At 43.0% G+C, this 27,116-nt stretch overlaps 2 protein-coding genes across 4 annotated transcripts; one reads left to right on the plus strand and one right to left on the minus strand.

Moving 5' to 3' along the window:
• Nucleotides 1–3,135: 3,135 nt before the first annotated feature.
• LOC139555328 (uncharacterized) lies at nt 3,136–7,504 on the minus strand. Of its 3 annotated transcripts, none has more exons than XM_071369043.1 (3): nt 7,115–7,504; nt 6,005–6,168; nt 3,136–5,117 (listed from the first exon to the last, which is right to left on the minus strand). In XM_071369043.1, the coding sequence occupies exons 2-3, from the start codon at nt 6,156–6,158 to the stop codon at nt 4,780–4,782; spliced, it is 492 nt and encodes a 163-aa protein (XP_071225144.1). In that variant the 5' UTR covers nt 6,159–6,168; nt 7,115–7,504; the 3' UTR covers nt 3,136–4,779. The 3 variants fall into 3 exon arrangements, with proteins under 3 accessions (XP_071225144.1, XP_071225143.1, XP_071225141.1); XM_071369042.1 differs by having other exon boundaries at nt 3,136–5,120; nt 6,005–6,165; nt 7,115–7,500; XM_071369040.1 differs by having other exon boundaries at nt 3,136–5,120; nt 7,115–7,500.
• Nucleotides 7,505–12,490: 4,986 nt separating this feature from the next.
• LOC139555329 (nucleoporin NUP42-like) lies at nt 12,491–17,940 on the plus strand. Its single transcript, XM_071369044.1, has 7 exons — nt 12,491–12,775; nt 13,774–14,080; nt 14,238–14,326; nt 14,635–14,711; nt 15,061–15,147; nt 16,154–16,256; nt 16,993–17,940. Exons 1-7 carry the CDS (start codon nt 12,604–12,606, stop codon nt 17,559–17,561), a joined length of 1,404 nt encoding a protein of 467 aa, XP_071225145.1. The 5' UTR covers nt 12,491–12,603; the 3' UTR covers nt 17,562–17,940.
• Nucleotides 17,941–27,116: the final 9,176 nt, after the last annotated feature.

Genomic DNA, 27,116 nt, shown 5'->3' on the forward strand with positions numbered 1-27,116 from the left:
CCAAGTTGACTATATTGTAAAACTTAATGAAAATTTAAGGTTATGGTTATGGATAATGTTAGTGTGGTTAGGGTTAAGGTTAGGTAAAAAAAATATATATATTTTAAGAAGATATATATATATCGTTGAAATAGGCTGGTTTAGACATAATTATGAATTTGTGTCTGCGGTGACGACCGAAACGTCCCTGCTACGTCTTGACACTCAGGCACGTTTGTTTTACTCAGCTGCGTACAGTATAATGTTCTGAAACTGTAACAAGTATACTTTATTTAAACACAAAATAACGTTGAAGTTCTGCACAAACCTTTCCTCTGTCATCCCAAGTCGAAGTACGGAGACATTATGCTGGTGTAACAGTATAACTTTAAACCGTCCCCTCGCCCCGACACGGGCGCGAACCAGGGACCCTCTGCACACATCAACAACGGTTGCCCACGAAGCACGGTCGTTACCCATCGCTCCACAAAAGCCGCGGCCCTTGCACAGCAAGGGGAAACCCTACTTAAAGTCTCAGAGCAAGTGACGTAACTGATTGAAATGCTACTAGCGCGTACCCGCTAACTAGCTAGCCATTTCACATCCGTTACACTCACCCCCCTTTCAACCTCCTCCTTTTCCGCAGCAACCAGTGATCCGGGTCAACAGCATCAATGTAACAGTATAACTTTACGTCGTCCCCTCGCCCCGACACGGGCGCGAACCAGGGACCCTCTGCACACATCAACAACGGTCGCCCACGAAGCATCGTTACCCATCGCTCCACAAAGGCCACGGCACCAATGTAACAGTATAACTTTAAACCGTCCCCTCGCCCCGACACGGGCGCGAACCAGGGACCCTCTGCACATATCAACAACGGTTGCCCACGAAGCACGGTCGTTACCCATCGCTCCACAAAAGCCGCGGCCCTTGCACAGCAAGGGGAAACCCTACTTAAAGTCTCAGAGCAAGTGACGTAACTGATTGAAATGCTACTAGCGCGTACCCGCTAACTAGCTAGCCATTTCACATCCGTTACACTGGTACACCGCGAAGGACATCTTCAAAATGGAACTAAGTTCCATTCTACGTTAGTTTATCCAGAACCTCACACAGTTTCCTCAAGACAGGTTCTTTCAGAAAATGTAAGTTTAAAGACCGGTCAGTTGAAACCGAAATCAAAAAGTTACTGTAGTTCATTTCAGTCAATTTGAAAAAGTTACTTGCAAAAAAATCGGAACATTTGTGAAATTAAAAATATGTCTCAGTTTCAAATCAGGTGTTCTAAACAGAAGATGTAGATAGATACATGGGCATGGTCGCTGCAGAAGTTTGTTATGAAACAGTAATTGTAGGAAGGCAGGACACTCGCAATGAAATGAGGTTTACTGTCTTGAACCTATAAACAGACGCATGTTTTTTATCCTGCAGTTTCTCAATTGCTTAGACACAATTCCTGGAACAACTCACCATTTTCTCAAATCTTCACACACAATTTTAAATCCCTTTCAGGAACACCGTGGCGAGTGAACTTCAAAAACAGTACTGTAATAAATACCTCTTACATTAGTGGATAAGGGAGTGCTACTGTATATGCTGTTTTGGTCAAAAACATATCCTTTGAAATGTCACACTGACAAAACATGTAGGGAAGAGTCCATGCACAGTAAAATACCCAATTTCCAAATGCTTTATTTCCAAATGTAGCAAATGTACAGGTTACTCAGCATCAGCGTTCTCATCATCATCGTCTCAGGTCTGGGTCAGGCCATAATATCTCGTAAGGGTCACACATTATGTTTGCTCTTGCCAGACAGCGTAGGGAAAAATGCCTTTGTGTGCCTTAGAAAACCCTGGATAGACTCCACAGACACATCATGTGACGAAGTCGGTCCCTCTCCTTGTTTGGGCGACGTTCGGCGTTCGACGTCACCGGTCTTCTAGCCATGCCGATCCACCTTTCATTTTCCATTGGTTTTGTCTTCCCACACACCTGGTTTCAACTCCATCATTACATGTTGTGTATTTCACCCTCTATTCCCCCCCATGTCCTTGTCCGGAATTGTTTATTGTAGTGCTTGTGAACGTTATGCTGGTGTGTAACGGGTTTTGTTTACCCATTGATTTAGTGTTCTGTTTACGGTGGTTTTATTTATTAAACTGCGCCGTTGTAAATCAGTTTTTGTTCTCCTGCGCCTGACTTCTCTGCCGCCAGTACGCACCCCTTACACATCACCACAGGCATCCACCATTGTCTCCAGGAGGTGTTGCTGTGCGTAGGGGTTGCTGTCATCTCCACCTACCTCCATATTCACCAGGGCAGTCTCCTGCTCAGCTGTGAGAAGTCTCCACCTACCTCCATATTCACCAGGGCAGTCTCCTGCTCAGCTGTGAGAAGTCTCCACCTACCTCCATATTCACCAGGGCAGTCTCCTGCTCAGCTGTGAGAAGTCTCCACCTACCTCCATATTCACCAGGGCAGTCTCCTGCTCAGCTGTGAGAAGTCTCCACCTACCTCCATATTCACCAGGGCAGTCTCCTGCTCAGCTGTGAGAAGTCTCCACCTACCTCCATATTCACCAGGGAAGTCTCCTGCTCAGCTGTGAGAAGTCTCCACCTACCTCCATATTCACCAGGACAGTCTCCTGCTCAGCGAGAGAGCATTAACTTAGCCTTCGTCTCAAATGGCAAGTAGTGCACTATGTAGGGAATAGGGTGCCAGCAGTGCACTATGTAGGGAATAGGGTGCCAGCAGTGCACTATGTAGGGAATATGGTGCCAGTAGTGCACTATGTAGGGAATAGGGTGCCAGTAGTGCACTATGTAGGGAATAGGGTGCCAGTAGTGCACTATGTAGGGAATAGGGTGCCAGCAGTGCACTATGTAGGAAATAGGGTGCCAGTAGTGCACTATGTAGGGAATAGGGTGCCAGTAGTGCACTATGTAGGGAATAGGGTGCCAGTAGTGCACTATGTAGGGAATAGGGTGCCATTTGGGTTGCACCCTGACTTTTGGTCAGGTGATTCACAACTTTACTGAATCAGGAAATAAGCGAGACGCCACTGACTCTCACAGAGATGTACATACAGTATGTAGCCACACACACACACACACACACACGTGTCCACACACACAAGCGTCCACACACACATGGAGGCACACATTGATCATTGTTTATTTGTTCTTCTGTCATTACAACAATCATGTTTCGCCTTCATTGCAGTATTTACAGACCATGACTTATGTGTCACGTCCACTTGAAGCACAGTGATGTCAATCACTGTATTACTGAATAGACAAACTTGGTAACACCTTTCTGATTAGCTTCTAATAGTACCTTCTATCAGGATTATATATATATATATAACATCTTACTGATTAGCTTCTAATAGTACCTTCTATCAGGATTATATATATCTATAACATCTTACTGATTAGCTTCGAATAGTACCTTCTATCAGGATTATATATATATATAACATCTTTCTGATTAGCTTCGAATAGTACCTTCTATCAGGATTATATATCTATAACATCTTACTGATTAGCTTCTAATAGTACCTTCTATCAGGATTATATATATATATAACATCTTACTGATTAGCTTCGAATAGTACCTTCTATCAGGATTATATATCTATAACACCTCACTGTTTAGCTTCTAATGGTACCTTCTATCAGGATTATATATATATATAACATCTTACTGATTAGCTTCTAATAGTACCTTCTATCAGGATTATATATATATATAACATCTTACTGATTAGCTTCGAATAGTACCTTCTATCAGGATTATATATCTATAACACCTCACTGTTTAGCTTCTAATGGTACCTTCTATCAGGATTATATATATATATAACATCTTACTGATTAGCTTCTAATAGTACCTTCTATCAGGATTATATATATATCTAATAACATCTTACTGTTTAGCTTCTAATAGTACCTTCTATCAGGATTATAAATATATATAACACCTCACTGTTTAGCTTCGAATAGTACCTTCCATCAGGATCCACATGATGCTGTTTCCCTCTAAAACATGGGCCTGTATGTAACTGAATGGCAGCTAGTGGATATAATCTTACATTTTCACCTGTCTGTCACAAACACCAATGCTCATTCATTCAAGCAATCCTACCTCTTTAAAAAAAAGAAGAAGAAGTTCCCTTCTAACCCACTGTAATCATAGTTAAAAAAACAAAAAAAACAATTGATTGGTAAAAACAATATTATATCCTTCATATTCAAAATATTACACGTATATATGTAAACATCTTATAAACAACGTATCATTTCCTGGAATGTGCATAGGTGTGTGTGTGTCTCATTTTCAGTATACTGTTTTGATACAAAAAAAGGCTAGAAAAGTCTGGATGGTTTTTAAAGCTGAAAGGTGGTACTTCTTACAGAAAATGGTCCTTCCTTCCTCCCTTCTTTCCTTCCTTCCTTGAAGTAGCCTAACCACTAATCTTTATGGGATTGGATTAGTAAAGACACACTTGTCTTCCTATTGCTTTCAATCAATCAAACCTTGTCAGACCTGTGATTTCCTCAAGGAAGGACTGTTTAAGTATCTTCCTAGCTGTCACTGAGAAACTTTCACGACTGCCAATCACCGACTTTCACGACTACCCTCAACGTATCTTCAACTTACCCTCAACTTATCTTCAACTTACAATTCATCTTCATCTACCTTCCTCTTTCCCCAGAACGGACGGCCATGTTGAAGTAAAGGTCAGAAGTAAGAGCAGTCTTTGGCCGCTGTCTCCCTCATCATCACCATCCTCGTTATCGTACGTCCTCTTTCCCAGTAGGAAGACTGGAGCGTACCCTCTTCTTCTCCTTAAACCGGCCTGACCGAGACACCCTCAGGTTCCTACGACAAGTCTGTTCGTTGAAGACCGACTCAAACTGGGAGTCATCGAAGGTCTCGTCGCTGAAGAGGCTGGTGCCTGTACTGACTGGTGCCTGTGACTGCTCTGCCTGTGGCTGCTGTGATGCTGGTGGTTGTTGTGATGCTGGTGACTGCTGTGATCTTGGTGGCTGCTGTGATGCTGGTGGCTGCTGTGATGCTGGTGGTTGTGGTGATGCTGGTGGCTGTTGGTTGGTTGGGAGTTTTGAGGCTGCTGCTGAGAAGAGTAGAGTAGAATACAAGCACGTTAGGAGATTTCAAGGAGGCTTAACATAAGAGACCCGTTTCAGAAACTAGGCGTCACTACTTCACAGGAGAGCCGTTTGAAACAATAACTAATGATTTTACGAACGCTTAACACCCGTTGAAAATGGCCGGTGTCAGTAAACGTCGGCAACAAAGCGTAATTTAATGGTTGCCAGCAGCACAGGTACAGTCACCAACGCTCTGGATAATATGAAAGCCAGCTCTGCTAGGGGGAGTAAAATGTTCAGAGTTTGGGTGGGGACTAAATCTTCAGAGGGTGCGAACGATGCTGAATGGGTGGAGACAAACAAGAGCTTTCCAGACAGGTACCAAAATATTCAAAGGCCATTTTCTCAAAAGTGAGGTTACTAGTTTATCAACATTCAAAGCAGAATTCTTTCCATTGTTCCTCAAATGTAGTGTATGATATACCATTTTGTAGATCTGAGTCTCTACTTTTATACCAATTTAAAAAACTAAAAAAATTCAAATTTTGCAACATAAGACAGAATCAAGGCGGTCGATCACATTTTTGGGGGCATACAAGGAGGCCAGGAGGCCAGAGGTTCTTTTCTCAAAACATATTATTTTCCCCTCTATGCACCTAGAACAATGTAAGGTAAACACACAATCCAGCCTCTGTTTTAAAAAGTATCTTATAGGCCAGTCTGTCATGATAGCCTTAACATTAAAATGGTCCAGTTTGTAGAGCATGGCGTTTACAATAACAGGAATAGTGAGTTTGATTCCTGGGACCACCCATACATAAAATGCTTTTATTTACACATGTCGCTTTTGGATAAAAAGAGTCTGCTAAATGGCATATATCACTGTGTGGGTGCTGAGATGACTTACAGTGTGGTGTAGCTAGGAGTCCCTGCGCGTGGGGCGTCAGAGGGTCCTTCACTGTGTCGGGGGGCTGAGTGGCTGTGGTGATGTCCTTGGTACCACTGCTACTTCTCTTACTGTTCCCCATAAACGCTCTCCACCAAGTCACTCTCTCTGCCATCTTCCACCTGCTAGACACATTAACAGGTCCACCTTTATGCCAAGTATCACTCAGACATCTATTAAACCGTATATCTAAAACATATCTTGTCATAGTGATGTGATATCGACAGGTCGGGTACAGTGTTATTACAGTGTAATAACTGTTTAAAATACTGCTGGTATAATTGCGCAATGAATATTAAGGTTTTTACACCAAACATCCTGAGCAGCATAATGCACATTCATCATCATCATCATCTTCATCATCAATTATAGCTCTATGATGATGCCCACAGTGCGAATTGTATCCTGACATTCGTGAGATCTTTTTTTTTTTAACGTGACTTCCTATAACGGTAGAAATGTATTATATTTTAATGTGGCATGACCAGTCATGATGCTTTCATCTGATTGTCAACAACAACAACAAAAAATAACTTTAAAAAAATAATAAGGCTACATTTTCGTCCAAGTCCCAAAAAGATTCCGTGCGTCCCAACAGTGCACTGTGCACCGCGATTGGATGAATAGAAAGATACCTCTGTTACAAGACACCAACAAGTCTAAATGACATTCAGTGAGTATCATCAGGCCTACACTCTTGTAGCCTGATTCATTGATACGTTTTGTTGACAAAATTAGCTTTTGTCTGGACACATGAGACGGTGCTGAAATATGGGATATATGTATGATATATACTGTATGTATATGAAATATATGGGACGGAAATATATGTCTCATTCGCACACGGATTATGCCTTTATGTTCTTCTTGGTCAGTGAAAGACTATGAATATGAATACATAACTTCTTTGCAAAAAACAACAACAACCTAAACAGCAAACACACCGTATACTATCCGTAACTATCTATGTCGTGTAGAACAGGTTTAATGAGCAGTGAGAACAGCTGAGACAGAGCTGTGATTCACCGCTCAGCAATGCTATAAGCATCTCTACACCACCGGGCCACTCACCTGTACTATTCGGGCTGGTATGGGACAGGGCCGGAGAGGAGCGGGTCGGACCTCTTCGAGAACGAACTTTAGTCCGTGTTGATGTAAAAATCCATGGCTGATATCTTGTGGAGTCAGTTGAAACGGCTATTATGTTGTGCGTCCTAAAAGTGGGTCTATCTTTACACACGGATTCTCAGCGCAAGCTATCTCCACTCATTCTCTTTCCACGGTTGAAAAATGATATATATTTAAAACGAACTATCAGTAATTTGATTCGCTCTCATAACTCGTTCCAGTGATTCTCTGATAAAAAAAATACGACTGAATTTACAACTTTATATTGAGGCGTCTGTCTTTTAGTGGACCTGCAGGTTTCCGCCTCCGAAACTGTCCTCCCGGAGGAGCACCTGTCCGGGCCCCTGATTGGCCAAAACCGGAGGACCGCTGACGTGACCTGCGTTCAGGTGAATCCACTAGAAGGGAAGGTTGGGCTTCAGGGTAACCTAGCAACGTGCCGCGGCGCGTACATTGCCTGACATCCAGGAGGAAATGCACAGAGGCACTGAACAATAGGACACAACACAGAGTCACACCCTCCAAAGGGACAGACGATGTTCAGATACTAGAGTTTAATTGGTTAGCAACAGTATATTAAAACGCCAAGAAAATGGAATGAAGATAGCACTGGTGATATTTTTTACCGGAACAAATATTTTAATGGTTACCACAGCAACAGTGAGGTATACCACTAATTGTAGACCTATCTGTCACATCTAACAAAAAAAACAGTTTTCTGCAGATAGATACAACTGAGCAGATCGATGTACTGTACAAGTGGACGCTAGTTTATCACAGGGCCTTAACCCCAATCTATCTGAGTACAGAGCAGAGACGCCTCAAGATCCATGTTCAGTCTTTAGTATGACTCTACTGAGGGGCGGACAGTCTGACCACAAGGCAACTGAGTTGGTGATAGATGCAACTAGGCCTATAAAATTTCTACAGTATATGTATTCCAACCTCCTGCGACAGATACAGAGAAGAAAATGCAATCAGTGTTAAAATTAGCAGAGACATTTAGTGTCTCTATTATAAAAAGGAGCATACACAGCATACACAGAGGAATCCCAGGACCTTTCAAAGTCATATTGACACAGAGCATACAAACTGACATAAGCACAGCAAAGACTGGACTGTTGCCAGTTTTACCTGTTGTGCAGCTTGTAGGAAATGAAGGTTCCGGATGCTTTAGCATGGACACATACTGTGCATTCCTTAGTGTTTCTGGATTAAGTTTCTCTATGAGTGTTTTACAGTTTCTCTCTCTCGCTCTCGCTCTCTCTCTCTCTCTCTCTCTCTCTCTCTCTCTCTCTCTCTCTCTCTCTCTCTCTCTCTCTCTCTCTCTCTCTCTCTACTCTGAAGAATCTCAAATATAAAATATAAATATTTGGATTTGTTTAACACTTTTTTTGGTTACTACATGATTCCATATGTGTTATTTCATAGTTTTGATGTCTTCACTATTATTCTGCAATGTATAAAATAGTAAAAACATTAAGAAGAACCCTTTGACTTGTACTGTATGTCTCTGGGTAGCATCCAGCTCTAGAACTGACCATGTGAGGTGATTGTTTTGATATGACAGAGCAAATTATTAGGCAATTTCGGGACTGTTGTGAATGCAGTATCTGAATGGTTGTTACAGAGAAAGAATGTGAGTGGGACAGACGCTAACTTTAATGTGATTACAAATGGGTAGTAAGCGTGTCGTAGATGAGTATCAGTCCTCATTCGGAGAAGGCAGTCAGCAAGAAAATCTCATGCTACTGTGGTATCTTTAACTTGGGTAAGAGGTAGACCTCAGGAATGCCTATATAAATAGACAGTTTACGTGTGTTTACAAATGACAGCGAGGACCCGAACTGGAACAGGTAGAGAGGGAGGGAAGTGGTTTCCCTCTTCCATCAGGAATGTGGGTCAGGTATCCCTGCTCTCTCCTTCCTCCCTGTCTGTCTGCATACCTGGGGGACTCCCTAACCTCCCTCCCTCTTCCTCCCACCCCGAAACTACACGTGACTAGTATGTACACACACATGCACAGTATATTTGACAGAGTAAATGGAAAGCATCAGGAGTGTTGTCCACTTCTTAAGGCGAGGGTCCATTTTTCTTCATTTCCGCCTGACTGACGTGCCAAAAGTAAACGGCCTGCTGCTCAGGCCCTGAAGCCTGGATATGCATATAATTGGTACCATTGGAAGGAAGACACTTTGCAGTTTGTATAAATGTTAAAATAATGTATGAGACTATAACACAATAGATATGGCAGGAGAAAATCCAAAGAAAAGATTTTGAGAGCCCATGCTCTTACAATGGAAAGTATAGGGGCATAATGAATTCTAGCTCCCAGGATGCAATTCTTATGGCTTCCACGGGGTGTCAGCCAGCAGTCTATGTTCAAGGTTTCAGGCTTGTAACTTCCAAAACGAATAAGAAATATGAGTTTTAGTAGAAGGACATACTCTTGGAAATTCGTGTTTGGGCGCGCGATGAAGACAAGACGCACCTGCTATTATCAGTTTCCTATTGAACATAGTTCTTTCCGTAAGAAATATTATAGTTTGATTACATTTTAGGGTTTCTGAGGAGTCAATAGAAATATATTTTGACTTGTTTTAACAAAGTTTAGGGGTAGATTTTCGGATTCCTTTCTCTGCATGTTGAACGAGTGGATTACTCAAATCGATGGCGCCAACTAAACAGACTTTTGAGGATATAAAGAAGGATTTTATCTAACAAAATGACACTACATGTTATAGCTGGGACCCTTTGGATGACAAATCAGAGGAAGATTTTCAAAAAGAAAGTGAATATTTGATTGCTATTTGTGAATTTATGAAACCTGTGCCGGTGTAAAAATATTTTGATGTGGGGCGTTGTCCTCAAACAATCGCATGTCATGCTTTCGCTGTAATAGCTACTGTGAATCGGACAGCGCAGTTAGACTAACAAGAATGTAAGCTTTCAACCGATATATGACACTTGTATGTACCTAAATGTTTAATATCCATAATTTTAATGATTATTTGTTTGAAATGTGCGACCACCAGTTTCACCGCCTATCCCTGAGAGGTTTTTAATGTTCAGTACTTTCCTCTCCTTGTCTATTTTCATCCAGCCCATGCTAACAGAGGAGGCCACTTAAGAGGAGAACCCAAGTCCGTAGTCTTGAGGAAGTCTTTCTACGTAGGAGGCAGACAGACAGAATACTTGTGAAATTATGTGGATGGAACTCAAAACTGTCAACATGATTTATTGACCGATCATGTTCTCTCTCTCTCTCTCTCTCTCTCTCTCTCTCTCTCTCTCTCTCTCCTCCATCCTCTACTCTCTCTCTCCTTCCTCCTTCCTCTCCAACCTCTCTCTCTCTCTCTCTCTCTCTCTCTCTCTCCTTCCTCCATCATTCCCAACCTCTCTCTCTCTCTCCTTCCACTGAATATAAAATACTGCCCTCTATTGACTTGTGAAAGCATCAAACGGAACTACTGGCACTCTGCACTGGTTTATATGTTTATATGGATACAAACCTATATTTCACTGAGATAGGTAATGACATGGGTTAGATAGAAAATACTGTATTTTCAATGCATTATCTAAGAGTACTGCTTGTGCAATTTATATTTCATATGTTGTATTGACATTGGCCCATTTAGTTTACTGAGACCCATGGATGATCAAGTGACTCTGTGACTGTGGATGGTGAAATAAGTCCCAGTTATAACGAGAGAGAGATAGAGAGATGCATCTGTATCTCTGAATCAGGACATCGTTCAGGAAGAATTGGATCTAAGAACACAATGACACCCACTGTATTTATGTCATCTGACAGACATGTTCTCAGGCTGCAACTATCACACTCTTTTGGCAGACAGACAGACTGAGACAGACAACACACACTGTCTGAGCAGTATGATCTGTTATGTTACAAGGTGGAAATGGGAAAAGATCTCACCATACTTGGGGCTCCCAAGTGGCACAGCGGTCTAAAGCACTGCATCTCAGTGCTAGAGGCGTGACTACAGACCCTGGATCGATTCCAGGCTGTATCACAACCGGCCATGATTGGGAGTCCCATAGGGCGGCGCACAATTGGCCTAGCGTCATCGGGTTAAGGTTCGACCTGGGTAGGCCTTCATTGTAAATAAGATTTTGTTCTTAAATGACTTGCCTAATTAAATAAAATGTTAAATAAATACAAAAAATCCTTCCCTGGGTTTCTGCTTGGGTCAACTTCCTATCCCTAATGCAACTCCCTATCCCTAATACAACTCCCTATCCCTCATACAACTCCCTATCCCTAATGCAACTCCCTATCCCTCATACAACTCCCTATCCCTAATGCAACTCCCTATCCCTAATGCATACTAAACCTTCCTTACATTTGCATGGGCTTGTTGTCAACAATAACCCCCAAAATACTATTTGCAGGAATATTACGGTGGAGTGTCTCTTATACAATATTGGGAAAGGGACTTTTCAGTCTATTGGTGACCTGTGATTTGCGATACTGTACTGTGTGTGTGTGTGCGTGTGTGTGTGTGTGTGTGTGTGTGTGTGTGTGTGTGTGTGTGTGTGTGTGTGTGTGTGTGTGTGTGTGTGTGTGTGTGTGTGTGTGTGTGTGCGTGCGTGCGTGCGTGCGTGCGTGCGTGCGTGCGTGCGCGTGCCTGTCTGTGTGTGTGTGTGTGTGTGTGTGTGTGTGTGTGTGTGTGTGTGTGTGTGTGTGTGTGTGTGTGTGTGTGTGTGCGTGCGTGCGTGTGTGTGTGTGTGTGTGTGTGGTACTGTGCAAACACTGTACGGCCCTCCAGGTGAAACTCACCTCAATCTCACCTCAACAGGTTGTGTGTTGTCATGGCAACACAGGTGAAACGCTCTGGAATGTGGAGTTGGCAAAGAGGAATCACAAAGACACTCTGTGTCCCTCCCTCCTCCTCTCTCTTCCACTTCCTCTTTCTCTCTGTCTTGCAACACTTTCACCTGTAAGTTAAAAATAGCATAGTTTACATAGCAACTGTCAACACTGACAATGCAGACAATCTTGTTGCTCTAAACACAGGCTACGTATGTACAGTATTTAAGCACCCATACGCCGCTGACGCACACACGCACATAGACAGAAATACACACACACAATACAATAATACTACCAATTGTATAGAGTCTTAGGTAATATAGCCTAATTATGTAATTATTTTCTGTACTATTGTCTACTGTGGCTGATCATTTTGATTGAGGATTACTTTCCTGGATGCAGTACCAAAACCAAACACATGGGCGCATTGTTGCATTACCCGCCTTGCACTGACGTCATAGACCTGCGACATTCCTTCATGTGGATTTTCAAAATGGCGTAATTTGAACGAAAACAATGTGGTGTTGAAAACTATTGTGGGGAAACGAGAGGATTTAATTTCATTCAACGCACCAGCAATTATAAATCCTGCCACACTATGACGGTGTGCAACTTTTGGATGCAAGGCCGGTGTCGATATGGCGACAAGTGTTGGAATGAGCACCCAAAAGGAGGTGGTGGTGGTGGAGGAGGAGGCGGCGGTGGTGGAAATTACAACAACCGTCCCCCTCAACAGTCCAACAGAGGTGGAGGAGGAGGTGGTGGTGGAGGTAAGGGGTAACTAGTAGCTAGCCTCTGCCCCACAGGCTTTCATCTTCACTTTCGACAACGTCGGCGAAGCTTGGGAGCCGAGGCTAACTAAATGTAGTACTAGCTAGTAGTATTGTTCATCCGGGTCCCCAGACCGCAGTCTGTTTCTGTTATAGCCAACTCTACACCGTAGCTAATAGCCATAAACTCAACTATAACATTTGTTTTGTTTACTTTTTAGCCTAGCTAGCTACGTTTCTTTCTAGTAGTCTCGGCTTTACATCCGTTACAAAATGTTACGGCAGTGGGATAAAGACGGTGGTTATGAGGAACACTTATATTGTAACGTTACTTGTGATGGTTTTTGGTTCACTGATTATTTGGACCAATCACTATTTCGCGCGTGTGCAGCAGTATCTGTCGGGCATATTTTGAATCTTTAAAAAAAAATGTTTATTAAGAGCAAAAGATGGTATGGTCTTGGGTACTCCTCTTCGGAATGTAACTGTGGGGGAAATAATATTGTTGGTGATGAGAAATGTGGTGTGCTCGGACGACCCCCGACACTCCAGTCAAGCCCCAGGTGAAAAAGATGAGAGGGCAAGAGGGTATGTCACTTCTTGAGATGCAAAACAATATTGTGATGCTTTTGACAGCAAAATAAAAATTTGATGAAAGGGCAGATGGCTTGGAGAACATGTTTTTATTTTTCAAATTGAACCTTTATTTAACTGGGCAGTTAAGAACAAATTCTTATTTACAATGACTGCCTACCCCCGGCCAAACCCGGCCGATGCTGGGCCAATTGTATGCCACCCTATGGGACTCCCAATCACGTCCGGATGTGATACAGCCTGGATTCGAACCAGGGACTTTAGTGACGCCTCTTGCACTGAGATGCAGTGCCTTAGACCGCTGCCCCACTCGGGAGCCCGTATTTAGGCAGTCTTAATCTATGAACGTCCTGTTTCCCCATCCAATATTTAGGTAGTCTAATCAATGAACGTCCTGTTTTCAGGGTTTGGGAACAGAGTGTGGGTGAACCCAGCTCAGAGGTCTGGAGGAGGAACCTACGTCCAGCCATCATCCTTCTCCTCCCAGCAGGGTGGGGATGACTGGGGCAGAGGGGGAGGAGGAGGGGGAGGTGGTGGCAACAACTGGGGTCCAGGCGGAGGAGGAGGAGGAGGCGGAAGAGACAGCCAAGTCAAGAGTTCCAATTTCAGTTTTGCAGCCGCCTCTCCAAACCAAAACAGATTTTCTGCCTTGAGCACACAGAGCAGCTTCGACAGGGGTGGGAGTGAAGGGGAGGACAATGAAAAACACTTGTAAGTCCAGTGATTGGATACAGTTTTCACAATGGTATTCAGAATTCACACACACACACACACACACACACACACACACACACACACACACACACACATACATACTTTACAAAGTAGTCTGTAAATGTAATAGGCATTGTCTTGTCTCCTCCACCAGGGAGACCATCCAGAAAGACATGGAGATCTGGGAGACTTCAGGACAGTGGCTTTTCTCCTGTTACTCTGTCCTCAAAGAAACCATCTCAGGTAAGACGAAACAGAAGGGTTAAGCTTTGGTCTGTCCCACTGTAGGATTGTCTGGTTGGAACAGATTGATTGTTACCACCACACACTCACACATGAGGGTTGGACACAGCTGTTAACCATTTACCTACTAGTCAGGGGAGGATTTAGAGGGAGTGGTTTCGGGAGTGCAGCCCCGGTGGCTGCAAGTGGTTTTGGACAGGCGAGTGGATATTACTGTGAATTGTCGTTAATTACTTTTGGACGGTGAAGAGTCTCCAGTATATTGAATGGATGTGGACGCCATAAACCTGGTCTTCTCATCTGTGCAGGGTTTACAGAGCTCTCTCCAGAGGAGCTGAGACTGGAGTACTACAACACCAAGCCAACAGGAGACCTGCAGGGTTATGTGAGTAGAATCACACGCATGTCCCCTTATCTACATAAACACAGTATAACATAAAGCCATCTGCACTGGGATTCAATGTCATGAAGAAAATATTGTATTGCTCCATACGAGACAGACATTTGTCTCCTGCTTTTTAACGAACCCTTCCGACACACACACACACACACACACACCTTATGTAGAAGTGGCTGGAGCAGCCGGCAGCCGTAGTGCAGCTCCCAATGAGCAGTTTAGGGGGCGTTAAGTTCCTTGCTTCTAACTTAGGGACACTGATTCCAGAGTGTACAGCCATTACGTTTCATATGTGTCTGTATCGTCCAATCAATACTACCGTCTGTGTCGTCTGTAGGTTAACGTCATCAATCAGCTGCTCAACCAATGGAGAAGCAGAGTCCAGGAGCTGAGGGCTATGAGCGGCAACACCAGAGTCGCTATGGTAACACACACTACTTTCTGTAGTGATACGACAAGACAAAATAGAAAAGTCGTATACACTACCGTTCAAAAGTTTGGGGTCACTTAGAAATGTCCTTGTTTTTGAAAGAAAAGCAAAACATTTTTGTCCGTGTTTAAAATAACATCAAATTGATCAGAAATGCAGTGTAGACATTGTTAATGTTGTTGTGAATGACTATTGTAGCTGAAAACTGCAGATTTTTATTATGGAATATCTACATAGGTATACAGAGGCCCATTATCAGTAACCATCACTCCTGTGTCCCAATGGCACGTTGTGTTAGCTAATCCAAGTTTATCCTTTTAAAAGACTAATTGATCATTAGAAAACCCTTTTGCAATTATGTTAGCACAGCTGAAAACTGTTGTTCTGATTAAAGAAGCAATAAAACTGGTCTTCTTTAGACTAGTTGAGTATCTGGAGCATCAGCATTTGTGGGTTCGATTACAGGCTCAGAATGGCCAGAAACGAAGAACTTTCTTCTGAAACTCGTCAGTCTATTCTTGTTCTGAGAAATGAAGGCTATTCCATGTGAGAAATTGCCAAGAAACTGAACATCTCGTACAACGTGGTGTACTACTCCCTTCACCAGAACAGAGCAAACTGGCTCTAACCAGAATAGAAAGAGGAGTGGGAGGCCCCGGTGCACAACTGAGCAAGAGGACAAGTACATTAGAGCGTCTAGTTTGAGTCCTCAACTGGCAGCTTCATTAAATAGTACCCGCAAAACACCAGTCTCAACGTCAACAGTGAAGAGGTGACTCAGGGATGCTGGCCTTCTAGGCAGAGTTGCAAAGAAAAAGCCATATCTCAGACTGGTTGATAAAAAGAAAAGATTAAGATGGGCGAAAGAACACAGACACTGGACAGATGAACTCTGCCTAGAAGGCCAGCGTCCCGGAGTCGCCTCTCTTCACTGTTGACGTTGAGCCTGGTGAACGGTAGTGTGTGTTCAAGGTGACTAATACTCTCTCTTCTCTCCCAGCTTGCAGAGCTGGACAACCCAGCACCACAGGCAGCGTCTGGAGGTTTTGGGTCGACACCAGTCACCGGCTTTGGGTCCTCAGCACCATCTGGCTTTGGAACAGGTAAGATCTGCTGTAGCCTGTGTTCTTCATAGGAATACAATAGAAAAGGAATACAGGTGTGGAGGCCCTCAATAACTCCTAGGTTGATTGGATAAGACCCTCTAACTCCTATGTTGACTGGCTAAGACCCTCTGTAGCTTCTAGGTTGCCTGGCTAAGACCCTCTGTAGCGCCTAGGTTGACTGGCTAAGACCCTCTAACTCCTAGGTTGACTGGATAAGACCCTCTAACTCCTAGGTTGACTGGCTAAGACCCTCTAACTCCTATGTTGACTGGCTAAGACCCTCTAACTCCTAGGTTGACTGGCTAAGACCCTCTAACTCCTAGGTTGACTGGATAAGACCCTCTAACTCCTAGGTTGACTGGCTAAGACCCTCTAACTCCTATGTTGACTGGCTAAGACCCTCTAACTCCTAGGTTGCCTGGCTAAGACCCTCTAGCGCCTAGGTTGACTGGCTAAGACCCTCTAACTCCTAGGTTGACTGGATAAGACCCTCTAACTCCTAGGTTGACTGGCTAAGACCCTCTAACTCCTAGGTTGACTGGATAAGACCCTCTAACTCCTAGGTTGACTGGCTAAGACCCTCTAACTCCTAGGTTGACTGGATAAGACCCTCTAACTCCTATGTTGACTGGCTAAGACCCTCTAACTCCTAGGTTGCCTGGATAAGACGTAGGATGATATCTCTCTGGTACTTCTCTGAATCTAAAGCTAGACTCTCTCTCCTCCTCCCTAGGTTTTGGAGTGCCAGCCCAGGCTCCAGTCCAGGACACCTCAGGCGTCAACAGTTTCAGCTTTGCTGCTCCGAGTGCAGGAGGCTTTGGTTCGGCTGCTCCCAAGCCTGCAGCTTCTGGTTTTGGCAGTGCTGTGGTAGGCGCCACACCAGCCCCCGCTGGAATCGGTTCTACGGCCACCTCTGCTCCCTCGGTAGCAGGTTTTTCCTTCGCAGCGCCTGCTGCCGACAAAGACCCAACTACTGCCGTTTTCGGAGCTTCTGCTTCAGGGTTTGGAGCTGCTGCCTCTGCTTCCGGGTTTAGCTTCACCTCGACGACCACTAGTGGAGGAGGATTTAGTGGAAGTGGTTTTGGGAGTGCAGCCCCGGTGGCTGCAAGTGGTTTTGGACAGGCGCGTGGAGGGTTTGGGGGTATGGTAGCAGGAACAGGGGCGGCTGGGGGGGCAGCAAACAGTCTCTTCTCCCCCCAGAGCCAGCTGAGTGAAGAGGAACTGAAGGAGTTTGGAGGGAAAAGATTCACCCTGGGACAGATACCACTCAAACCTCCCCCTGTTGATATGCTGGTTGTCTGATCCCACCGTGGACATCTACAAAATGGTTTCTCTCCTTTTCTTTAACTGACCCGATGGGGAAAGAGCTGGACTGAATGTCTCTCAACCCATTTTGTTGAGTAAAAACCCTTATGTTCAGAATCTCCCCCCCCCCCTCATCCTTGATGATGTAATCCCTGATCTGACTAGTTTCTACTGATACAATCAATCAAATGGATTCTGAATGATGTCATGTTTTAACCAAGAGGGTGTTCCTGGTAATAGTGCCTTGCCATTAGGTTGAAATGTTCCCTTTTTAAAATGAAGCGGGAGCAGAATGTAATGCAGACAACATGACCACAGACTACTGGTGGTCTGCAAGGCCTTAATATATCAACATTAAAATTAAGTTTTAATTATGCTTGGTGGTATTTTTTTCTTTTGCATAGATTTATTTTTCAAACCAAATTGTTGGCTGTTGTGTGCTTTCATCTCAGTCCGTTATCCCCCCCCCCCCTCAGGTGTATGTTGTATGAACGATACTTTTTGACAAGTAACAAAACATGGACAGTCACACACACACACATTTAAAATACCGTATACAAATAATACAACAGAAACACACTGTGTGTCCTCTTGCGGTCCCTGACCTTTCCATGAGATGTTTCATTTAAAAAAAAAATGAAGCTGTTTGCTTGAGTAATTGGAGATGGGCGATCATGGCTCTGTATATTACTGCGTTGCCATGAATTATTTTTGGAGCCATGGTGGCTTGTCTTGTGGGGTATGTATGGGGGTGTCTGAACTGAATGTTATTTGATTATGCAGACAATCATGGAATTTATTACAGTAATAATCTCAAAACTAGTAGAGAAGCAGCTAATCTCTTGTCAACAGGAAGGACTATCATGCCTGTTGTTGATGTTTAGTTCTGTATGTGTAGTTAAAGGGAAAGGCTTCCTGCTCTGTTCTGTATGTGTAGTTAAAGGGAAAGGCTTCCTGCTCTGTTCTGTATGTGTAGTTAAGGGAAAGGCTTCCTGCTCTGTTCTGTATGTGTAGTTAAGGGGAAAGGCTTCCTGCTCTGTTCTGTATGTGTAGTTAAGGGGAAAGGCTTCCTGCTCTGTTCTGTATGTGTAGTTAAGGGGAAAGGCTTCCTGCTCTGTTCTGTATGTGTCGTTAAGGGGAGAGACTTCCTGCTCTGTTCTGTATGTGTAGTTAAGGGGAGAGGCTTCCTGCTCTGTTCTGTATGTGTAGTTAAAGGGAAAAGGCTTCCTGCTCTGTTTTGTATGTGTAGTTAAAGGGGATAGGCTTCCTGCTCTGTTCTGTATGTGTAGTTAAGGGGAAAGGCTTCCTGCTCTGTTCTGTATGTGTAGTTAAAGGGAAAGGCTTCCTGCTCTGTTCTGTATGTGTAGTTAAGGGGAGAGGCTTCCTGCTCTGTTCTGTATGTGTAGTTAAAGGGAAAGGCTACCTGCTCTGTTCTGTATGTGTAGTTAAAGGGAAAGGCTACCTGCTCTGTTCTGTACGTGTAGTTAAAGGGAAAAGGCTTCCTGCTCTGTTTTGTATGTGTAGTTAAAGGGGATAGGCTTCCTGCTCTGTTTTGTATGTGTAGTTAAAGGGAAATTCTTCCTGCTCTGTTCTGAGCTGCAGCTTTGCTAGGTCTTTATTTACCTCCTCTTGACCATATTACCGGACAGTAATCAAGACAGGACCACAGCCTGATGCTACTGCTACTGTTGATTTGTGTGTAAACAACAACAACAACAAAAAACAACACAGAACATCTTTTAATAACAGACCTTCCTGTCTTCACAGCAACTTAGTCAATATGTCTTAACCATGATCCTCCGATGTTAAACCAACAAGATTAGTTTCCTCAACTGGCTCAGTGGTCACATCCCTTATATACTCCAGTTGAGGTCTTAGAGAATGTTTTTAATCAAATAAAAGACGTTTAGTTGTACATGTATTTATTAAGACCTGTGTGTTATTAATCACCCATTCTGTAACTAACTCATTATTTAGAGTTTCAGCTCAACTGGTTTTGGGTGCAGACTGTGTATGCAGAATCATCTGCATCATTCTAGCTTTGTGTTTAAGACCAGTGGCAAATCATTTGTAAAAAAAAAAAAAAAAATGGAGAAGAGTAACGGCCCAAGCCAACTGCCCTGAGGGACACCCCACTGTACATATCTGATGTTAGAGGAGCTTCCATAGAAGAACACTCTGGATAAGAAACTCTCCAACCATGTGATGGCAGGTGATGTAAAACCATAGAAAGTGAGTTTCTTCAATAACAATTTATGATCAATAACTTTTAAAGGGTGCACTGAAATCTAACAATAACAGCTCCAACTATCATCTTATCCTTGTCTTTTAACCAATCATCCTTCATCTGAGTCAGCCGTGAAGAGGGCACGACAAAGCCTATTCCCCCTCAGGAAACAAAAAAGATTTGGCAGGTTCAAAAGGTTCTACAGCTGCACCATCGAGAGCATCCTGACTGGTTGCATCACTGCCTGGTACGGCAACTGCTCGGCTTCCGACCGCAAGGTAGTGCGTGCGGCCCAGTACATCACTGGGGCCAAGCTTCCTGCCATCCAGGACCTCTTACACCAGGCGGTGTCAGAGGAAGGTCGTAACAATTGTCAAAGCCCCCGGCCACCCCAGTCATAGACTGTTCTCTCTGCTACCGCATGGCAAGCGGTACCAGAGCGCCAAGTCTAGATCCAAAAGGCTTCTCCACAGTTTTTACCCCCAAGCCATAAGACTCCTGAACAAGTAATCAAATGGCTACTCAGACTAGTTGCATTGTGTGCCCCCCCAATCCCTCTTTTACACTGCTGCTACTCTCTGCTTTATCATATATGCGTAGTCACTTTAACTATACATTTCATGTACAGTTTAAGTCAGAAGTTTACATACACCTTAGCCAAATACATTTCAACTCAGTTTTTCACAATACCTGACATTTAATCCTAGTAAAAATTCCCTGTTTTAGGTCAGTCAGGATCACCACTTTATTTTAAGAATGTGAAATGTCAGAATAATAGTAGAGAAAATGATTTCTTTCAGCTTTTTATTTCTTTCATCACATTCCCAGTGGGTCAGAAGTTTACATACACTCAATTAGTATTTGGTAGCATAGCCTTTAAATTGTTTAACTTGGGTCAAACGTTTCGGGTAGCCTTCCACAAGCTTCCCATAATAAGTTGGGTGAATTTTGGCTCATTCCTCCTGACAGAGCTGGTGTAACTGAGTCGGGTTTGTAGGCCTCCTTGCTCGCACATGCTTTTTCAGTTCTGCCCACACATTTTCTATAGGATTGAGGGATGGGGCTTCATGATGGCCACTCCAATACCTTGACTTTGTTGACCTTAAGCCATTTTTCCACAACTTTGGAAGTATGCTTGGGGTCATTGTCGATTTTGAAGACCCATTTGCGACCAAGCTTTAACTTCCTGACTGATGTCTTGAGATGTTGCTTCAATATATCCACATAATTTTCCTACCTCATGATGCCATCTATTTTGTGAAGTGCACCAGTCCCTCCTCCAGCAAAGCACCCCCACAACATGACGCTGCCACCCCCATGCTTCACGGTTGGGATGGTGTTCTTCGGCTTGCAAGCATCACCCTTTTCCCTCCAACATAACGATGGCCATTACGGCCAAACAGTTCTATTTTTGTTTCATCAGACCAGAGGACATTTCTCCAAAAAGCACAATATTTGTCCCCATGTGCAGTTGCAAACCGTAGTCTGTCTTTTTTATGGTGGTTTTGGAGCAGTGGCTTCTTCCTTGCTGAGCTGCCTTTCAGGTCATGTCGATATAGGACTTGTTTTACTGTGGATATAGATACTTTTGTACCTGTTTCCTCCAGCATCTACACAAGGTCCTTTGCTGTTGTTCTGGGATTGATTTACACTTTTCACACCAAAGTACGTTCATCTCTAGGAGACAGAACGCGTCTCCTTCCTGAGGGGTATGACGGCTGCGTGGTCCCATGGTGTTTATACTTGCGAAATATTGTTTGTACAGATGAACGTGGTACCTTCAGGCATTTGGAAATTGCTCCCAAGGATGAACTAGACTGGTGGAGGTCTACAATTTTTTTCTGAGGTCTTGGCTGATTTCTTGTGATTTTCACATGATGTCAAGCAAAGAGGCACTGAATTTGAAGGTAGGCCTTGAAATACATCCACATGTACACCTCCAATTGACTCAAATGATGTCAATTAGCCTATCAGAAGCTTCTAAAGCCATGACATCATTTTCTGGAATTGTCCAAGCTGTTTAAAGGCACAGTCAACCTAGTGTATGTAAACTTCTGGTCCACTGGAATTGTGATTCAGTGAATTATAAGTGAAATAATCTGTCTGTAAACAACTGCTGGAAAAATGACTTGTGTCATCCACAAAGTAGATGTCCTAACCGACTTGCCAAAACTATAGTTTTTTAACAAGATATTTGTGGAGTGGTTGAAAAACAAGTTTTAATTTTTCCAACCTAAGTGTATGTAAACTTCCGACTTCAACTGTACATACTACCTCAATTAGGCCGACTAACCGGTGCCCCCGCACATTGGTTACCCGGACTATCTGCATTGTGTCCCACCACCCGCCAACCCCTCTTTTACGCTTCTGCTACTCTCTGTTCATCATATATGCATAGTCACTTTAACCATACCTACATGTACATACTACCTCAATTAGCCTGACTAACCGGTGCCTGTATGTAGCCTCGCTACTGTTATAGCCTCGCTACTGTATATAGCTTCGCTACTGTTATTTTTCACTGTCTTTATTATTTCTTTACTTATCTATTGTTCACCTAATACCTATTTCTTTACTTAAAAATTGCACTATTGATTAGGTCCTGTAAGTAAGCATTTCACTGTAAGGTCTACTCCTGTTGTATTCGGCGCACGTGACACACAAACATTGATTTGATTTGCAGTACAAGTTGAGTGCCCTTCTCTATATGCTGAAAGTCACTAGTTGAAGATGCACAGTGCAGAAATCACTCCGCCATTTCCTGGTTGCTACGTTTTTATTTTTTTTCGTTCCGACTAATTTCAGTTTATGACAAAAACAAGTAGTTTAGAGAATCATTGTACCATCTAAACTAATGTGAAATATGTTTTCCATAACTATTTTTTATTTTATTTATTTTTTTACTTTCAGCTGTTTGAAGCTGGTGAACAAAACCGAAAGTAAAAGACGCATAAACAACATTTTAATGAACGGGAAGCATAGAATTAGCGTACATAGAATATATCTACTGCTTCTTAGACTTGTTTCCAATAAAAATGACAGATCTATAACCCACGTTTCTATGTTAATTTGGTCAGGTCACCCCAAAAAGTAACATATTGTAGCTTTAACTCTTCACAGCAAGTAACTGGCATGTGGCAGGTAGAGGGTGGCCAGATGGGGGCCGGCACGCCCAGGTGTCAGGCCAGGGTGTCCTCAGTCGCGGTCCAAGCACCTCAGGCCCTCCGGAAAGGGGAGACAGAGAAAAGATGAGGGTTAGTGATGTTTAAGACCATAGTAGACCACATACACTGGGGGGGTTAGAGAATAATCAATAGCACACACCTGTTCCACCTGGCTGTGATACTGTAGGACTACTCATGTTACTCTACTGAGTCAAATCAGGTAGCATTTAATGTCCTGTGTTTGTGTTACTCTACTGAGTCAAATCAGGTAGCATTTGATGTCCTGTGTTTGTGTTACTCTACTGAGTCAAATCAGGTAGCATTTGATGTCCTGTGTTTGTGTTACTCTACTGAGTCAAATCAGGTAGCATTTGATGTCCTGTGTTTGTGTTACTCTACTGAGTCAAATCAGGTAGCATTTGATGTCCTGTGTTTGTGTTACTCTACTGAGTCAAATCAGGTAGCATTTGATGTCCTGTGTTTGTGTTAACCATGGCAGCTACCATTGCAACTAAAGAGATATTCCTCGGTCTATGGATATTTTCCCCTTCATGTATTTTTCATGTCACCCCCCTCTTTTCAAAGAAACACCATTTAATTCATCTCTAGGTGAGTAAAATATGTCGCTTTATTCTGGTCACAAAAAATAACCCAGAAAATTGGGGGTAAACCACGGCACACTCTGGCAGAAAAATGTAATGTTCTATTCTCAGCCAGGACCATCTTGTCAAAGAAAACACAATTTAATGCTCTCTCTATTTGAGCAAAATACGTCGTTTTGTGATCACAAGAAAACCCAAACACTTCCGGTAAAGAGCACCACAGCCATTAAAGTGAAAACAATTCATTGAATTTGCTGTTATATGGCTGCTACTTAGAACTACTATAACAGTAAATGAATAGATGACATTGACTGCTATAAACCTGTCTCCATTATAATAGTTTAAACTGGCGGACCTTTGACAAAATAAGTCTCCGTGTGAAAAGGGCGTCCCATCGTCTGTTTTGTCAACGAACTCAATGTATTCCAAACATTGATAGTAATCAGATGATCGCAATAATGTAGGTAGTCTAGTGAATGCTGCCACCCTCTGGTGTGTTCTATTGAAAACTGTCTGGGACTCGTTGCTTCCCTGTTTACTACTCACATATATATATGACTTATTAAATCAAAGACGAAATTAACTGCAATACTCTGGTCTCAGATATATAAGTACAACTAGACTCCACAGTACCACGGCGGATCCATTTTGAAATGAGAGTTTTTTTCGTCGTAATAAAACGTGTCCCAGACCAACGCCTTGTTCGGCACCTCAAATCAAAATCATTCATTACTGCCACGCACAGGTTGGCTGGGGACATTACAAGACCACTCTGAAATGTGCAGTTTTGTCACGCAATAATAATGACCACAGATGTCTCCGATTTTTGAGAAAGGGTGCAATTGGCACGCTGACTGCAGAAATGTCCACGTGAGCTGTTGGAACTGAATGTTCACTTCTCTACCGTAAACTGCCTTCAACGTCATTTTAGAGAATTTGCTGATGTCAGCATTGTGAACAGAGTGCCCCGTGGTGGCGGTGGGGTTATGGTATGGGGCTGGCATAACAAAGACAACAAAAACAATTGCATTTTACCGATTGGCAATTTGAATGCACAAAAACACCACGAGGAGATCCCGAGGCCCATTATGAGGCTACATGTTTTAAAGGTATCAGCGGTGCTTAAAATGTAAATCGGGAGGTGCAGGAACAATAGTGAGCGCAAGAGGGGGTACCTGGGGAGTACAGGTACTGGAACACATGAGAAAAAAGTAGCGTAGAGGTACTTACAGAAGCTGCACACGTAGTGGGAACATTTTTAGTAGCCTGGGGTCTGGGAAAAATGTAGCCTTTTTTTAAAACGCATTTCATGACATTCTATGTCATTTTACATGACTGGAGACTTTAGCAGAATATGTTTTGATACCGCAGAAAGGATCGAAATGGCAGGCTACTTTAACACTTATATCCATCAATAGCCTATAGGCCTAGGTGTGTGGAGACATATTGTAGGCTACAATATGAGGAGGAAATGATAGTCCTAAAAATGCTTTCCAGTTTCACTGATTCACCCAATGATGTGCAGCTGACTCGCTGGTGATGGCTGATCCAAAAGCCTCTCTCAATATTTGGAAGATGATCAAATATTTTGGTCATTTACAGCATAGTCTTTTCAGCAGGAGCCATTTGCTTTCCGATCTGTGTTTTCCCTCGATTGTATTTGAAATATTACGAAAGGCCTGTTTTGCCTGCATGCTGTTCTTTTCACTGTCAGATTTGCAGCGTGTTCCCGACTGTAGGCTATTCCTTATTGGGCTACAATCCACAGCTAGCCTATTCCTTATTGGGCTACAATCCACAGCTAGCCTATTCCTTATTGGGCTACAATCCACAGCTAGCCTATTCCTTATTGTGCTACAATCCACAGCTAGCCTATTCCTTATTGGGCAACAATCCACAGCTAGCCTATTCCTTATTGGGCAACAACCCACAGCTAGCATATTCCTTATTGGGCTACAATCCACAGCTAGCCTATTCCTTATTGGGCAACAATCCACAACTAGCCTATTCCTTATTGGGCTACAATCCACAGCTAGCCTATTCCTTATTGGGCAACAATCCACAGCTAGCCTATTCCTTATTGGACTACAATCCACAGCTAGCCTATTCCTTATTGGACTACAATCCACAGCTAGCCTATTCCTTATTGGGCAACAACCCACAGCTAGCCTATTCCTTATTGTGCTACAATCCACAGCTTGCCTATTCCTTATTGGACTACAATCCACAGCTAGCCTATTCCTTATTGGACTACAATCCACAGCTAGCCTATTCCTTATTGTGCTACAATCCACAGCTAGCCTATTCCTTATTGGACTACAATCCACAGCTAGCCTATTCCTTATTGGACTACAATCCACAGCTAGCCTATTCCTTATTGGACTACAATCCACAGCTAGCCTATTCCTTATTGGACTACAATCCACAGCTAGCCTATTCCTTATTGGACTACAATCCACAGCTAGCCTATTCCTTATTGGGCTACAATCCACAGCAAGGCTATTCCTTATTGGGCTACAATCCACAGCTAGCCTATTCCTTATTGGGCTACAATCCACAGCTAGCCTATTCCTTATTGGACTACAATCCACAGCTAGCCTATTCCTTATTGGACTACAATCCACAGCTAGCCTATTCCTTATTGGGCTACAATCCACAGCTAGCCTATTCCTTATTGGACTACAATCCACAGCTAGCCTATTCCTTATTGGGCTACAATCCACAGCTAGCCTATTCCTTATTGGGCTACAATCCACAGCTAGGCTATTCCTTATTGGACTACAATCCACAGCTAGCCTATTCCTTATTGGGCTACAATCCACAGCTAGGCTATTCCTTATTGGGCAACAATCCACAGCTAGCCTATTCCTTATTGGGCAACAATCCACAGCTAGCCTATTCCTTATTGGGCTACAATCCACAGCTAAACTATTCTGAATTATTGTATTTATTTCTGAACAGACAGCAGTAATTATATACTTTTGGCCAATTGTATTTACATTTGTTCCTTCAGAACCTTTCGCTTCGATTCTGAAAGGAAATAAATTATGAAATGCAACTCCCGGAGAGATGAGAGTTGCAGGATCTCGTCTATCAGAGCAGAGAGAGGGAGAGAGAGAGAGATCACATGAAGTGAATCTCATTCTAGTTATAAAATCAAATGTTATTGGTCACATACAGATATTTAGCAGATGTTATTGTGGGTGTAGTGAAATGCTTGTGTTTCTAGCTCCAACAGGTACAGTAATATCTAACCATTCACAACATTACACACAACCTAAAAGTAAAATAATGGAATTAAGAAATATATAAATATTAGAACGATCAATGTCGGAGTGGCATTGACTAAATACAGTAGAATAGAATACAGTATAGATATACAGTGGGGAGAACAAGTATTTGATACACTGCCGATTTTGCAAGTTTTCCTACTTACAAAGCATGTAGAGGTCTGTAATTTTTATCATAGGTACACTTCAACTGTGGGAGACGGAATCTAAAACAAAAATCCAGAAAATCACATTGTATGATTTTTAAGTAATTAATTTGCATTTTATTG

The sequence above is a fragment of the Salvelinus alpinus genome, chromosome 26 (genome assembly GCF_045679555.1).
Source record: "Salvelinus alpinus chromosome 26, SLU_Salpinus.1, whole genome shotgun sequence".
Lineage (NCBI taxonomy): Eukaryota > Metazoa > Chordata > Actinopteri > Salmoniformes > Salmonidae > Salvelinus > Salvelinus alpinus.

Excerpts from the sequence above, each read along its gene's own strand:
- LOC139555328 (XM_071369042.1), bottom strand. The coding sequence starts at position 6,158 with ATGGCAGAGAGAGTGACTTGGTGGAGAGCGTTTATGGGGAACAGTAAG. Across the intron at positions 5,121-6,004 it reads ACTCCTAGCTACACCACACT|CAGCAGCCTCAAAACTCCCA; the intron begins GTAAGTCATCTC and ends TACTCTTCTCAG.
- LOC139555329 (XM_071369044.1), top strand. The coding sequence starts at position 12,604 with ATGACGGTGTGCAACTTTTGGATGCAAGGCCGGTGTCGATATGGCGAC. Across the intron at positions 12,776-13,773 it reads AGGAGGAGGTGGTGGTGGAG|GGTTTGGGAACAGAGTGTGG; the intron begins GTAAGGGGTAAC and ends TCCTGTTTTCAG. Across the intron at positions 16,257-16,992 it reads ACCATCTGGCTTTGGAACAG|GTTTTGGAGTGCCAGCCCAG; the intron begins GTAAGATCTGCT and ends CCTCCTCCCTAG.